At 47.4% G+C, this 13,705-nt stretch overlaps 2 protein-coding genes across 2 annotated transcripts in view; both read left to right on the forward strand.

The window, feature by feature from the left end:
- LOC128297193 (neuropeptide SIFamide receptor-like) overlaps nt 1-10,042 on the forward strand; it is an 83,047-nt gene extending 73,005 nt beyond the window's left edge. The window contains exons 4-8 of the mRNA XM_053032793.1: nt 7,438-7,720; nt 7,873-8,207; nt 8,276-8,544; nt 8,700-9,065; nt 9,804-10,042. Of these exons, the coding sequence (XP_052888753.1) occupies nt 7,438-7,720; nt 7,873-8,207; nt 8,276-8,544; nt 8,700-9,065; nt 9,804-10,042 (1,492 nt within the window). The remainder of the gene's footprint in view (nt 1-7,437; nt 7,721-7,872; nt 8,208-8,275; nt 8,545-8,699; nt 9,066-9,803) is intronic.
- Nucleotides 1,238-2,270, forward strand: LOC128297195 (larval cuticle protein F1-like). The gene is made up of 3 exons (XM_053032794.1): nt 1,238-1,345; nt 1,481-1,602; nt 1,727-2,270. The coding sequence occupies exons 1-3, from the start codon at nt 1,334-1,336 to the stop codon at nt 1,995-1,997; spliced, it is 405 nt and encodes a 134-aa protein (XP_052888754.1). The 5' UTR covers nt 1,238-1,333; the 3' UTR covers nt 1,998-2,270.
- Nucleotides 10,043-13,705: the final 3,663 nt, after the last annotated feature.

Raw genomic sequence — 13,705 nt, forward strand, 5'->3', positions numbered from 1 at the left:
TGGAGCTTTACGGTTGGGTGACCTGTTCCGTTTTCCGCTCAACCAAAGCACAACCCAAATGAAAATCAATTTCAACCGTCTTGTTATGTGTTGCCAAAAGAACGCGGAAACACAACCTGGCAGTAACTCATAACTACGTTTTTTTTGGTGCGTGAAGCACTATGTGCGTTTACCCTTCGGCTAAATGATCGTTTAGACAGTCTATGCGTACGTTTGCGAACGAAAGCGAAACGCATGAAACATCGGCCACGGTAATGTTAACCCAATACCTCCCCGCCAGCATGATGATGTAGTGGCTGTCGTGTCGTGTCGATCGGTTCTAGCCGGTCTGTTCCTTGATTGTGACACACACACACACAAGCTTCCCTGCAAGTAGGGGGGTTGGGGTGGTTTGGTGGCAAGTGCATCTCGCGATACGATCAAAACCCACCACACACCACCACTGTGGACGATTCCGACGGTGCGCCCATGAGAACGTGCTGAGATGAGGTGTGTATCTTCGCCGTGATTGAGCAACGCGGACAACGAACAGGGCGCGAGGCGCAGAGGAGGATGACATGAGCATAAGCAAAAAAAAAAAAAGCTTCACCCGCTCACACACAACTTCTTCTGAACGTCGCGAAAACAAAACAGCGCAGGGAGCTGGCATAATCCTCCTTGCGAAGAGTTACTCCTTTTTCGGCCTCATCCACAGGGCGAGCGTTTGGATGGGAGGGAGGAAAGAGAGAGAGAGAGACAAAGCGAAAACATTAAGCAAGAGCGCAATACCTTAAATCGAGCCTGAATGGAGGGAGGTTTATGATGTTGCGGATATGTCGCGCACAGGGTAGAACCTTCCTGTGTTTCCAGTGTGTCGAGATGATCGAGACGCGTGATCGAGGGCGGGTGTGCCGGGAGTGGGCGACGGCAAGGGTGCGAACTTGAGATGCTGGAGTCGATGGTGATGGTGGTGATGGTGGTGGTGGAGATACCTTCGCCGTAGTCGCCCCCCCCTGTCGTAAAGTCAAAGGGTAGAAGGGGCAGACCCGCTCGAGGCTCACTTGATTCGACCCGCAGAGCCGAACGGCAGAGTTCAAAACCAGGCACAAGCAGGGTGGGGTGGAGTGGGGGGGGGAGAGACCTTAAGTGTGGCACTCTCGTGTTCTCGGCATAGCGAGCGGGTTGCGGGTTGTGGCAATGCTCGAACATTGACTATAAAAGCTGCCGGCGGGCTGCGAAAGATCGTCAGTCAACTGTGTGTGCTACAGCTCCTAAGTGTTACAAACGCTTCCCCTCACAAAAAAACACGCTTCTTCCGTCGTTTTACCGTCGACAACAACCAAAACCCAACAAAATGTACAAGCTGGTGCGTAGAACCTCCGGTACAAGGTGCCCAACAGGCCCGCGGACGGGATCGCTGGATCCTTGGATCCTTGGGAACTGTTGGGGACTTGAGTGTGACTTGAGCTGCATTTACTAAGTGTTTTGTCATTGGTTACAGTTCGTTCTTGCTTGCGTCCTGGCCGTCGCTGCCGCCGCCCCAGGCTACGTTGCCGCCCCGGCCGTAGTGCACGCTGCCCCGCTGGTCCACGCTGCCCCCGTTGCCGTGAGCCACTCCTCGTCGTAAGTGTCCGCGTAGCAGCAACTCTTGTCAGGGAAAAGTCTTCTGTCCCGTCGACAGGAGAGAAAAACTCCCACCAAATGGTGCCATCGTACTGATCCCACCGAAACCCCTTTCTTCACACAGGCACGTTGTGCACCATGCCCCAGTCGTTAAGACCGTCGCTGTCCACGCCGCTCCGGTTGTTGCCGTCCACCACACCCCGGTCGTGAAGGCTCTCCCGGTCGTGCACCACGCCCCGGTCGTCCACCATGCCCCGCTGGTTCACCATGCCCCGCTCGTGCACCACGCCCCGGTCGTCAAGACCGTCGTCCACTCGTCCCCGGTGGTCCACTCCGTGCACCCGGTCCCAGTCGTCAAGAGCGTCGTTGCCAGCCCGGTCGTCCTCCATCACTAAGCCGTCCGCACCTGCGTGTCTGTGCGTCTGTAACACTTGGAGACCACTCGGAACTTAGTAACTTTTTCTACACAGCAACCACCAACACCTCCCGACTGCTCTCCGTACACCCCCGAGTGGGTCATGTAAATATGTAGTGCATCGAAAGCAGAACACAGCAACCACACAAGAGAAAACATCGCACAAACGCACACCCAACAACCCAAAAACCTTCATCAGGCGAACAAATTTGAGTCAATCGAACGTGAGTGTGTGAGCGAGATTAAAAGAGCTATGAACATATCAATACAACTTTGTTGAAAAAGTTAAACCCTGCCTGGCGTTTCCTTTTCCCTTTTCGGTGGTGGCAATCCTTCCAACAGCCCCGGAGGATGCGATTGCTAATCCGCTTGTTCGCTTCTACTGATCGATCGAGTCTATTAAACCGTGAGCCGTCGTCTATTAACTGTCAACCGATTTGTCGAGCGCAATTCATCCATCTGGCGCCCGGAAAGCGAGGGCCATAAAGCAAACTATATTGCTTAACAACGTGCCAAAGGGACGATTGCATTATCACACACACACACACCGTACGCTTGCGACTTCGATTCTTCGCGCTACGCGACAACAAGAGCATGCAATTCGCTACTAAAGTGATGCATCGCGCGAATCCGTTGCATCTTTTTGCCATTTTACAACACTGCTGACTTTACGGTGCACAATTTTACGGTCATGTTATTGGTCAGCGCTTCGGGAAGATGGGAAAATTTCATTGCCAGCGAGAGATAAATTGCAGCAAACTTCATGCGCGGCTGGGTGTCGGGAAGGGATTGGTAAATCAAGTTCAATAAACATATTTTATGCATTGGCCTTGTGAGAAACTAAAGTAAAAAAAAAGATCGCTACCCCCCACCGGTAGAACATGGAACAACAATAATGCATAACACCGCTCAGAATGCAATTCGTTTCCAAAGAGACGAGAACGCACCGCTCAAGACGATCCATCCTTCCCGCTGGCGTTGCGGAGATGGTAACACGCGGTACGTAATCGGAATCGCATTCGTCACGTGTGACGTTTTACGACGCTCCGGAGTGCGATGAACGTTTTGTCGCGCGTGTTTACCAGCGTTGGTAACCGACAGGACGTGTCGGTGCCCTTTTATAAGCATATTTTATCGCTCTAGATGGTTGTGCAAGCAGAAGAACAGGGAGGACAGCGATTTTAAGAAGGTTACACTATCACCTAAACGACGATCGATTGTGGTGAGGATGAATATTTGCATTGCTTGCTTTCGCTTTGCTTAACAGAGTTTTACTGTTCTGATAGAGAAATGCACGGAATGTACAGAATGAAGATGAATGATTCTTGATGAACGAGCACAATGGGAAGAAAGAAAGTTCCCACTGAGACATACATTTTGTACGCGGCTCATTGGATGTGTTGGGTTTATTTGAATGAATTTATGTGTACTTCACTGAACTCTTCAAATTTCGAGTTTAAAGCTATGTGTAGGGAACTGCTCGATAGCAGAAAACAGGTAACTGCTCGACGCAGCACTGAATCGAATCACTCGATGCAAGGGAATTGTCCTTATGCGCCAAGAAACAACTAGAATTAATAAAAGCTCTCTTACAATCTGTACGCTGAACGAGTAAGTCGATTCCCCGTTACTCATCCGAACCGCCTCCACGTGTAGTAAATTTTATGCAAGTGCGAACCCCTAAACTGGTGACCCCGACAGGATAAAACAAAAATCCATTTTCGCAAAGTGACCTTACGCTAACGTGTAATTGTATCCGCGGTAACGATGAATACCGACGAAACTTGCTCCGAAGTACTAAAAGCGCCGAAAACGATCGTCAAGAGGGAAAACGAGGAGAGGTACGTCATCTTGAAAGTCAGCTTTCCTGACGTAAATGATGCCGACACTTGGTTCCTTTGCCTGGAAGCAGCATTTTACGTGAACGACGTAAAATCGGACCACACGATGAAGACTGCTGTGCTGAAATATTTTCAACCTTCGGAAAATCAGCAGCAGATTGAAGGTTATCTGGCTTGTCATTAGGCGACCAGAAGTCCAGCATGCTACTCTCCAAGATGCGACGGTTAGGCGGAATGGGATGTTCCGACAGCGTTTTATTGGCCACAAAATGGCCGACAAAATAATGGAAGCACCACGCACCGAGATTGCAGCAGTGCAACAGGACAGCCCTCGCGCGCACAACTCCACACGTGCGTCATCGGAATACATATCATCGCTCCAAGATCGTATAGAGAAACTGTCCCGACGATTAGACGAAGTTCTCTCCGTGGATCGACGCTTAGCGCAGGATACGCCACGCTATACATCAAGGTCAACGATCAAGGCATGATCAACGAAAGCCGCCACCATCCCGACGATGGATATGCTGGTATCACTACCGGCACGGAGCGAAAGCAGAGAAATGCGAGAATGAGAAGGAAGACGACAACACGAGTCGTGACGTTTGGCTTAAAAAATGGAGGGCAAACACTGCAACGGCATTTACGCGCAATTTTCGGAGACCTTGATTTTATGTTCCCATACATAGACGGTATATGTATTACGCCCACTAACCCTGAACAACACAAGGAACATCTCAAGACCGTATTTCAGCGTTTACGCGACAATGGCTTAGCGATAAATGCTGAAAACCACAAAATCAAATCGGAAAGGATGGTCCTGAGCCCTTAGCATTCGTTTCTAAAAGTTGTCCCCTGTCCCCCCCCCCCCCCCCCCTGTCTATAAACAGTGAGTACTTACGATAGATCACGTTCCTGGCGAGCAGAACAAAATCGCTGATATGTTAAGCAGGGTCGGCGCACATGGCGAAGCTGCAACGCACCAACACTGAAACACACCATTGAAACCGACACTGAGAGAATTGAATATGCCCGGAACGAAAGCAACACTATTCTGCGGCGCAACTACACGAAATATTACACCATTTGCTTTCCTTGCCGCCAATTAAGCGTATAATAGATAAATTGCACAACACATCACTTCCGGGATTACGAACAACCACACACTTAATTTGCGAATGCGATTCGTTTGGCCTTCTATAGGAAAAGATTGCAAACACTGCGCCAAACACTTTCTAGTAAGCCACAAAACCACCACGTTTTACCACGTGCACATGGAATTAATAGGCCCACTTCCACCATCCGAAGCAAACCACTATTGTCTAACGATGATAGACAAATTCACAAAGCTAACAGGCAAATAGGCAGAGTGCACCGGCAATCAAAAACCGCAACAATGTGCCACAAGCGCGCGAAATGAACTGACGCACTACCAATCGTATTGTTACGATTAAGATCAACGATCAAGAGAGATAATGTAAAACTAATGATGAGCAAGATAAGGTCAACACACACTCAGCACCATCACAAAAGCAAGTCGTACGTACAAGCAGAATCAGGATCATGCACGCATGTGAGGCTGCGTATCGATGCCGTTCGTCCCGCACTGACAGCCGCAAGCCGCACACATAGACGCATCGGATCAATCAATTGCACAAGAAGATTCTCTCCCGATAAGCACCGCGACAGTGCCTGACGAAAAAAAGTACACCACGCGATATGGTCGCGTGACCACACATTAAGGGAACGATATTGTTACCAAAGGGGGGAGTGATGTAGGGAACTGCACTGAATCGAATCACCCGACGCATGGGTGTAAACCGAGCGCATGAGGAAATTGTAGTAATGCGCCAAGAAACAACTAGGATTAATAAAAGCTCTCTTACAATCTGACAAGACCAAACTGTATAACGCTAGGCTGTGTGACCAATGTTTTTTATATGATGAAGGATTCTGTCTTAAAATCCAAAGTTCGTTATTTGTTTTAATGTTTTCATCATTCCTACAGTTATTGTAATACAATTTTATCACCCATTTTTCCGCTTCCGAGTTCTCTTCTCTTTGAACATGTTCGTGTATCATATCAGAAACGCAAGGTTTTCCATTTGATGCCAATCACTACCTTGCGATGATAGTATACCTTTAGTTACTATAAGTCGTGCAAATTGCATATTAGCAGGCGTATTATAAGCCTTCGGAGTAACATGATAATAACTAAAACTTTCACAAATACCTTCGAAAAAAAAGGAATAGGCACCTTTATCTTGCCGCTGTTGCACATTTTCTGCTTACTGACATAATTATTACTGCGGGCATATTTTGCGCGACTAGCCCGGTAAAAACATTTCCGAAAGAGTGTGATTTGAATTCTAAACCCCCTCACTGCACTGGTTCAGTGAGCATCCCTCACAGTGAGTACAGTGTGTGTGTGTAAGATGAGCAACAAAAAGTGAGAACCATTTTCAATGAGTTTCGAGTTTCAAATATCCCACACCAATCCACCCCAGTAGCGGCCTCTTTATGTCCGGGCAGCAAATTTACGCCTGTGGGCCACATGAAAACGGCCGCAAGCGTAACGAGTCTGTCTGCGCCAGAGACACACGCTGGCGAGGGTTCGACCGGAAAGACTCCGACATACTACACCCAACCTGCCCTCGTAAATCCCCCATTTTAACGGCCCAATGGCTCCCTGCTCGCACAGAGCCACTATCCAAAACTCCCCGAAAACCGAACAATCAGACCACACGGTACGGTGTCGCTCCGGTTCCTGTTATGGTGCAAATTTTAGAAAAGTTGTTAGTTAGTTTTGCTGCCGTCGTCTTTCCTTCTGTCACATGAATCTCGGAGCCCGGCGATGTCCCGATGTGCCCGAGCGGCAGGCACGGATGGACGGAACCGAACCGGAACCATCGGTCCCGACACTGGCCACAATAGTACCGCATTGTTAGTGGTGGAAAAGCTTTACACATTTTCATCTTCATGAGACGGTGCCCACAACTCACCGTCGGAATCGTGTACGCAGTTGGGGAAAGTTGTCCGGTTGCACAGTGGTAAACCACAGTGAATCTTTGGATTGTTTTTTTTTTTTATCAATTCTCCTCGTACTTATCGGAACATAGGACAAAGTACATCCGTATTGCAACTAGCTTCAAACGTGGTGTGTTAAAAAGAGGCAGCAAGATATTTTAAATGATTTCAAAATTGATAACATTTCGTTTACTCTATTGCATCGTCTGTCATTTAACTGTCACTTCCAAACGCAGCCTTTATCGACTACAAAGCACTAGCAAACACACTTATAGCTAATGCACTTCAATATATGTCGGAAAACCGACAGATAGCTAGCAGAAATGGATGGGAATCGCTTGAAAAAACATACATCGCTTACATACAGCAACACGTCAGACGTCACACGTTCGAACGGCAAATTGAGAACTCACTAATGGTTCCGAGAGTGGTATTTCAAAGATGAAGGATACGCTTTATAAGCATTAGCTGAACAGCCGAACTAAACTAACATGTTATATCTAATCTGATTTTCGTTGTTTTCTCTTTCGCCCTCTCCTTAAAACCCATTAGCTTCCTTGCCATCTGGTGGCCACTGAAGCTGCAGATCACGAAACGCCGGGCACGGTTTATGATCGTCTGCATCTGGATCATTGCGCTCGGTTCGACCGTACCGTGGGCGCTATTTTTCGAACTCGTGCCCATCATACCGGAAGCGCCCGACATCAAGCTGTGCATCGAGGTGTGGCCTCCGGGGACGGATGGTGCGCTCTACTTTCTGTTAGCGAATCTTGTTGCCTGTTATCTATTGCCGATGACGCTTATCACCATCTGTTACATACTGATCTGGATCAAGGTAAGGAGAGTTACATTAATACAAGTTTCGTACACCTGAATCTGTATATACTATGCCTATGGTACCTGTCACAATGACAGCTGTCAAATGTCAAAATTGACATACGCTTTCAAACGGCTCATTTTGAAAACTAACGACATCCTCTTTTCCAGGTCTGGCGCCGCTCGATTCCGGGCGATTCGAAGGACGCCCAGATGGACCGGATGCAGCAAAAGTCCAAAATCAAAGTTGTTAAAATGCTTGTTGTAGTTGTTATACTGTTCGTTCTTTCCTGGTTACCTCTGTATGTTATCTTCGCCCGCATCAAGCTGGGCGGGGCGCTCGAAAGCAGCGAAGAAGAGCTGCTACAGATCGCCACACCAATTGCCCAGTGGCTCGGTGCATCCAACTCGTGCATCAATCCGATCCTGTACGCGTTCTTCAACAAGAAGTACCGGAAAGGGTTCGCGGCAATCATACGCTCGCGCAAGTGCTGCGGACGGCTACGGTAAGGGAAGCATCCGACTTGTGGTATAACAGCACAACTCACACTGCTTCGTATTGGTGTCTTCGCAGGTACTATGAGACGGTGGCGATTGCTTCCTCTTCGACCAGCACACGTAAGTCATCGCACTACCACAACAGCACTAAACGGGCCGGCGGCAGTCCATCGGTCAAGTCGGCTGATGTGGTTTCGTACATCTACGAGGAGAAGGGTGGCCGCAAACATCATGCCATCTCGAAGCAGAACAGCGACCTCTCGCGGCATATGCTACTGAAACAGGACAGCAGCATTTCACGACAGTCGCTACTACTGAAACAGGATAGTGTTGCGTCACGATCGGGTAAGTAATGCGGACGATGAGTTATACAGTTTGGTATACAGTCTCTTTCTCTAAGACGATCAGTGACGATTGAACTCGTAATAAACGAAATCAAGCACGAGCTCTGCATCACATGACTGCGATAACTTACACGTATTCTTGTTCTCCCACCGTAGCGATCCTGTACCGGCAGGACAGTGACAACTCGCGACAGATGCTGCTAAAGCAGGACAGCAACAGCTCACGGGATATGCTGTCCAAGCAGTGCTCCGCCTCGGACTCGATATCGCGCCAAGACTCGCAGATCTCGTACATCGATCCACCGCGCAAGGGCATCCTCTGCAAGCAGGACACCCAAATATCGTACATCGAGCATACCGGACCGGGTGGTATGCTGGCCAGCAACGGGGTTGGTACTCCGGCTAGCAAGAAGTACTCGGCGTCACTGTCCTCCCAGGACAGCGTACTGTCCATTATCGAGCACAAGCGCCACAAGCTGGTCAAGCAGGACTCGATCTTTTCCTTCAACGAGCCGAAATCAGGTAAGCCGCTTAGCGCCCTGCGCTTCCGCCTCCGGTACGCCGGTCACCCATCGGCATGCGCTGCCCATCACCCATCACTACCTCCTGCACGTACCACGACCTCACCATCAGCTAGTGATGTAGGCATGACCGCCGCCGAGCCAATCATTGCACGAACGCACCCATGCACGCACCCTTTCACGGCATTCCCCCCACACTCTACCGTGTCGGCGGCCGACCCGCACGGTGAGCAGCGGCCGGCTCACCCTCCGGAGGGCCAACGTCCGGCGGCCGCACGGCTGTCCGACATGAATGTAAATGTAAACGTTAATGTGAATGTGAATGTTGATGTGAATGCGAATGTCGATGTGAGTGTTTGTAGCGATATCCTTCCCGCACGGCCACCGACGGTCACCACCACCACCACCACCTCCGCCGGCCGCAGTGCTTCGGGTTCACCGCATGCGCACCGGACGATGCCGGACCGGACTCACTGCACGCTCGGTACCATACCGGAATCGAGCGTCGAACACATTCCCCGCCCCAGTAGCATAGCCCATCACGATAGTGTGTGTCAAGCATGTAGCACCGGCGGCAGCACCGCAAACCCACCCGCCGGTCGCTGGAACCACCGACGACGGCGCCGCTGGTTTCCGTTCGGCACGAGCGACCGCGGCAAAGTCGGGAGCGCCGGTCGCGAGCTTCCGCCGCCAAGCGCCACTAATACGCGACATCCCTTGTTGTTTTTGCTTATTGTAGTGTACGAAAGTGCCACACCGGCACCGTTCAAGCGGCACCAGCTCGTCAAGCAGCACTCGGTCATATCGTTCGCGGATCAGAAGCGGGGCGGCAGCCTGACCAAGCAGGACTCCGTCACGACCATCCACCGGGCGGGCAATGGTGAAGGTCCGTACATTTCCTCCATCCTGAAGAAGACCGATTCGCAGTGCAGTTCCGCATCGCCGGTACGCAAGAATATCGGATTTTTCGACGGCTAAGCAAACGATTCCGAGCATCCAACGGACTGAGGGCGAGAGAGATAGAGTGACGTTAAGCGGATGTTTTGGGACAACGCGAAGTGGTTGAACGTAACCCGTGAGCGTCGTCGAGTACAGTTTCCCATTTTCTTCACCTGTCCTTACCCCCACACCTGCAATGTAACCATTTCCATTCAGTCCTTACCTTGTTAGAGGTGGTTTTTGGAACGGACCGTGGACCATTGGCAAATGTCCTTCCGCCGCGTTTGACTTAAGGCAAGATTTCATACAACCGCAATTGTACAACCCTGCCAGAGTACTGTTTCAACTGGGAGAGAACAAGATAACAATCTCCAGCAATCTCTGGTGCCCCCTTGAGAGCGGTCTATTACAGGTTGATGGGATGGAACCGCCTTTTTGTTGAAGATATCGAGTAAAGTGTGTACTGGGGCATACAAATAATCTAATTAACGAATGGTTAAGATTAGCTTTCTGGTGGCCTTGGTTATGGACCCCCCATTTTGTTTTAGTCTTGCATTTGACCTTGGAAGAGTTGTCAGTTTTCGGAAAAAGAGTTTACCCTTTATCTGCACCTTTATTATCTGCACCGAGGTGAGATCGGACTATAGGACTACATACTACTTCACTTGTTACTTCTTCATGAAGGCAGCAACTTCTGGAAGACTTTTGAGGAATTCGCTGCAGGTCCTGAAGGGAAGATCACTGACGTAGAATCATCTTCGAGAACTTGGTTTGGGAGTCTCCAACGATTAATCTCCTGGGTTTGGGGTTGTGATATATCTGGACTCCCATGTCATTTGCAAGTAATCCAGCTTCATATAGATCACGACTCGAAGATCAACATCATTGTAGTTCCGATTTCCCAGAGAGGTATTGCCATGAGGCTTTGAGGTATTTCCCTTTGCTTTCAGTATTCATTTTAGGCTTCTATTGCACTTTCGATTACATCTGCTCTCAAGAGGCCGGAATTAGACTCCTGTACATCGTTCTCGCCTCTTCCAGAAGTGGGAGATTGTCTGATTTCGATATCCCATTATTTTGGTTCTGAGTTAAGCCTGTAATATGAACAATCCTTCGAGCAGTTTTTATGATATCTGTGTAACAGGTAGATTTCTACCTACCAGGCGTCAAGAAAATTAACTTCTAACGCATACCTTATCATTAAGAAGCCTTTTGGAATGAGTTTGTTCCGTTTTGGTGAGTTTGGCGATCTATCTTGTTCCAACCATCCACTCCAATAGGTCAACTTTGCTGGCAGGACACCAATTGCTCCTCAATCCATCATTCAAAGTGTCCTTAACGCATTTACCCATGTTCGATCGTTCTGAATCCCGACGAGGCTGCATATCACTAGCCTTCATACACTCAACTATGTTTACTCCCCTACTGACCACCCACCTCCACTACCCCGTTGAAGCTCCCAACAATTCAACACCGAATGGTACCGAAATCACCTAACTAAAAGCCTACCTGTGTTTACCAAACGAAACAGAGGCATTACAAACCAAAACAAAACAAAAAAGCTTATTCAAAATGTTACCTTTTACCGAGTGGGGTCTCAATCTAATGGTGCTGTCTGTGGCCGAAAATAAGCGATTATGGCTGCATAGAGCTTGCAAATATAAGACAACAAAACAAACTGACACAAACACGCGCAAACAAAACAAACGTATCACTATTTTGCAAACTTATTTAGCAGAAAATTTAAAAGAAATAAAAGACAAAAAGATGTGAACAAATTTTTAACCCTTGGCAAACGGTGACCACTCCATTTGGCCACCTTGCATGGACATTGCAAACTAAACATAGTCATTATATACATATATCAGAATATATTATATACCTATCAAATTGTCAAAACGTCAAATGAGAGAAGTAAAAAAATACAACACTATTGAAGAGGCAATAACAAAAAAAAGCGCAAACGCATTAATAACGATGACGATGGCTGTTTTACTAAAGAAGGAGAAAAATAACAAGAAGAAGAAGACGTAGAAGTGCAAGAAGAAACAAAAAGAAAACATACAAACAAAACAAAAGAGATAACGTTATTTCCAGATTTAAAAGCAAAAACAAAACATGAAACTAATTTATGCAGTTATTAAGTAAAGGCATAATCGATAAACCAAACAATATTTTAATGTATTTTTTAAGAGTGCAAAGTGGAATTAGAAATCTGTACCGTGTGGTTCACGCAACCCGTAAACCGTTTTACCTTGCCCCAACAAAAAAAAACAATGGTGTAAAACCGAAAAAAAAACAAAACAAACCTAAAAAATAATCATCACGAGACACAACTCGAAACGATCTGCTACGTACCGGTATAAACAGATAACAGTTTTAAATTTAAAATAACCATTCATGGTAGAGACATACAAAACACGCGACGAAACAAAACCAACTCCCAACCTAAAGGACCAGTGTTTAAATGAAGTAAACAACAAACAAAAACAAAGCTGTACCGAGCTGTGCTGTGGTACAGTGTTTCCCACTTTCAGGCTCTCATCCGTATCGCGTTCGTCCCCGAAAGTCTGACTCAAAGTTGGACGAGGGACTAAAAGTAACCTTCCTCGGGTGATTGAAAAGAACTTTATTTAAATGGTGGACAGGTGCGAATGGATAAAATTTAACCAGCAGGCACTGAATGGAGCGTGCATGAGCGTGGAATAGCAGCAAATACATACTATCATATATTTTTGTATGCAATCTAGCACTAGCAGCAGTTTCAACTGATGTTTGAAACGCAAAACCCCAAACGTTTGTGAATTGATGGTGCTTCAAAAAGCAAGCAGAAATGAAAACCTACAAAAGAAAGGGAAGTAAAACAAATAGCATTAAACACACAAAACCATATATCAGTTTAGAAGAACAAGCGAAGACGGTTCTATAAAATGTCTTGCAAACCTGAGTCAAAATGGCAGCGCCTACTAAGTGAACGGTATTAAGCAAAACGGGCGGGATCACTAACGTGGGTTATTAGTCTAATAAATGCCGTATTGTAAGTCTTGTTGTTTAGAGTAACTAGTGGTAAGGAGGAGTGGTAGAAGCAACGAGGATGTAACTTAGTTTTATCATTATTATCTGTTCTGCCGACTTTGGTTTCATACATTTCGTTGTAATCGTTAGTATGAGCAAAACTGATACACAAATGTACGAGCAACTCATAATTGTGATAAGCGATAGACCATTAACGTTACTCGAAGTAAAATGGAGGAGGTAAAGTAATGTGCTGAATAAAAAAAACCCAGGGGTAACATCGTTTCGTTCCGATAACCCGAAGCGAAGAACCCGGCAATGGCGCGTGTGTCCGTTGCCGGGTGACACAAATGTCCAGGACAGGCATTTTAAATCATCTCTTCCCCGCTACGCTGAATGAAAGCAATCGCTGCCATTTGCAATTCGGTGGGAGCCGGCATGCTGTGTTGTGGTGTGTGTGAGAGCAATACGAGTAAACTACAAGTTTTATACCGGAAAGGGAAAATAAATCATACCTAAGTAAGCTAATATCTATATACATAACTAATCGTAAGGCGTAAGGCAACAATACAAGCAACGTAATGTAAGCTACATTTACATCAGCAAAACCGGGAGGTTTGTCGCAATCCAAACGGTTTTGTAAGTGCTATCGTACCAGATCAGTGGTTTGTGTGACCTGCAGTACCG

The sequence above is a fragment of the Anopheles moucheti genome, chromosome 2, assembly GCF_943734755.1.
Source record: "Anopheles moucheti chromosome 2, idAnoMoucSN_F20_07, whole genome shotgun sequence".
NCBI lineage: Eukaryota > Metazoa > Arthropoda > Insecta > Diptera > Culicidae > Anopheles > Anopheles moucheti.

What these genes read in the sequence shown, in the direction of transcription:
- LOC128297195 (XM_053032794.1), top strand. An exon ending in GCCGTGAGCCACTCCTCGTC is followed by an intron (nt 1,603 to 1,726) that starts GTAAGTGTCCGC and finishes TTCTTCACACAG; the next exon opens with GCACGTTGTGCACCATGCCC.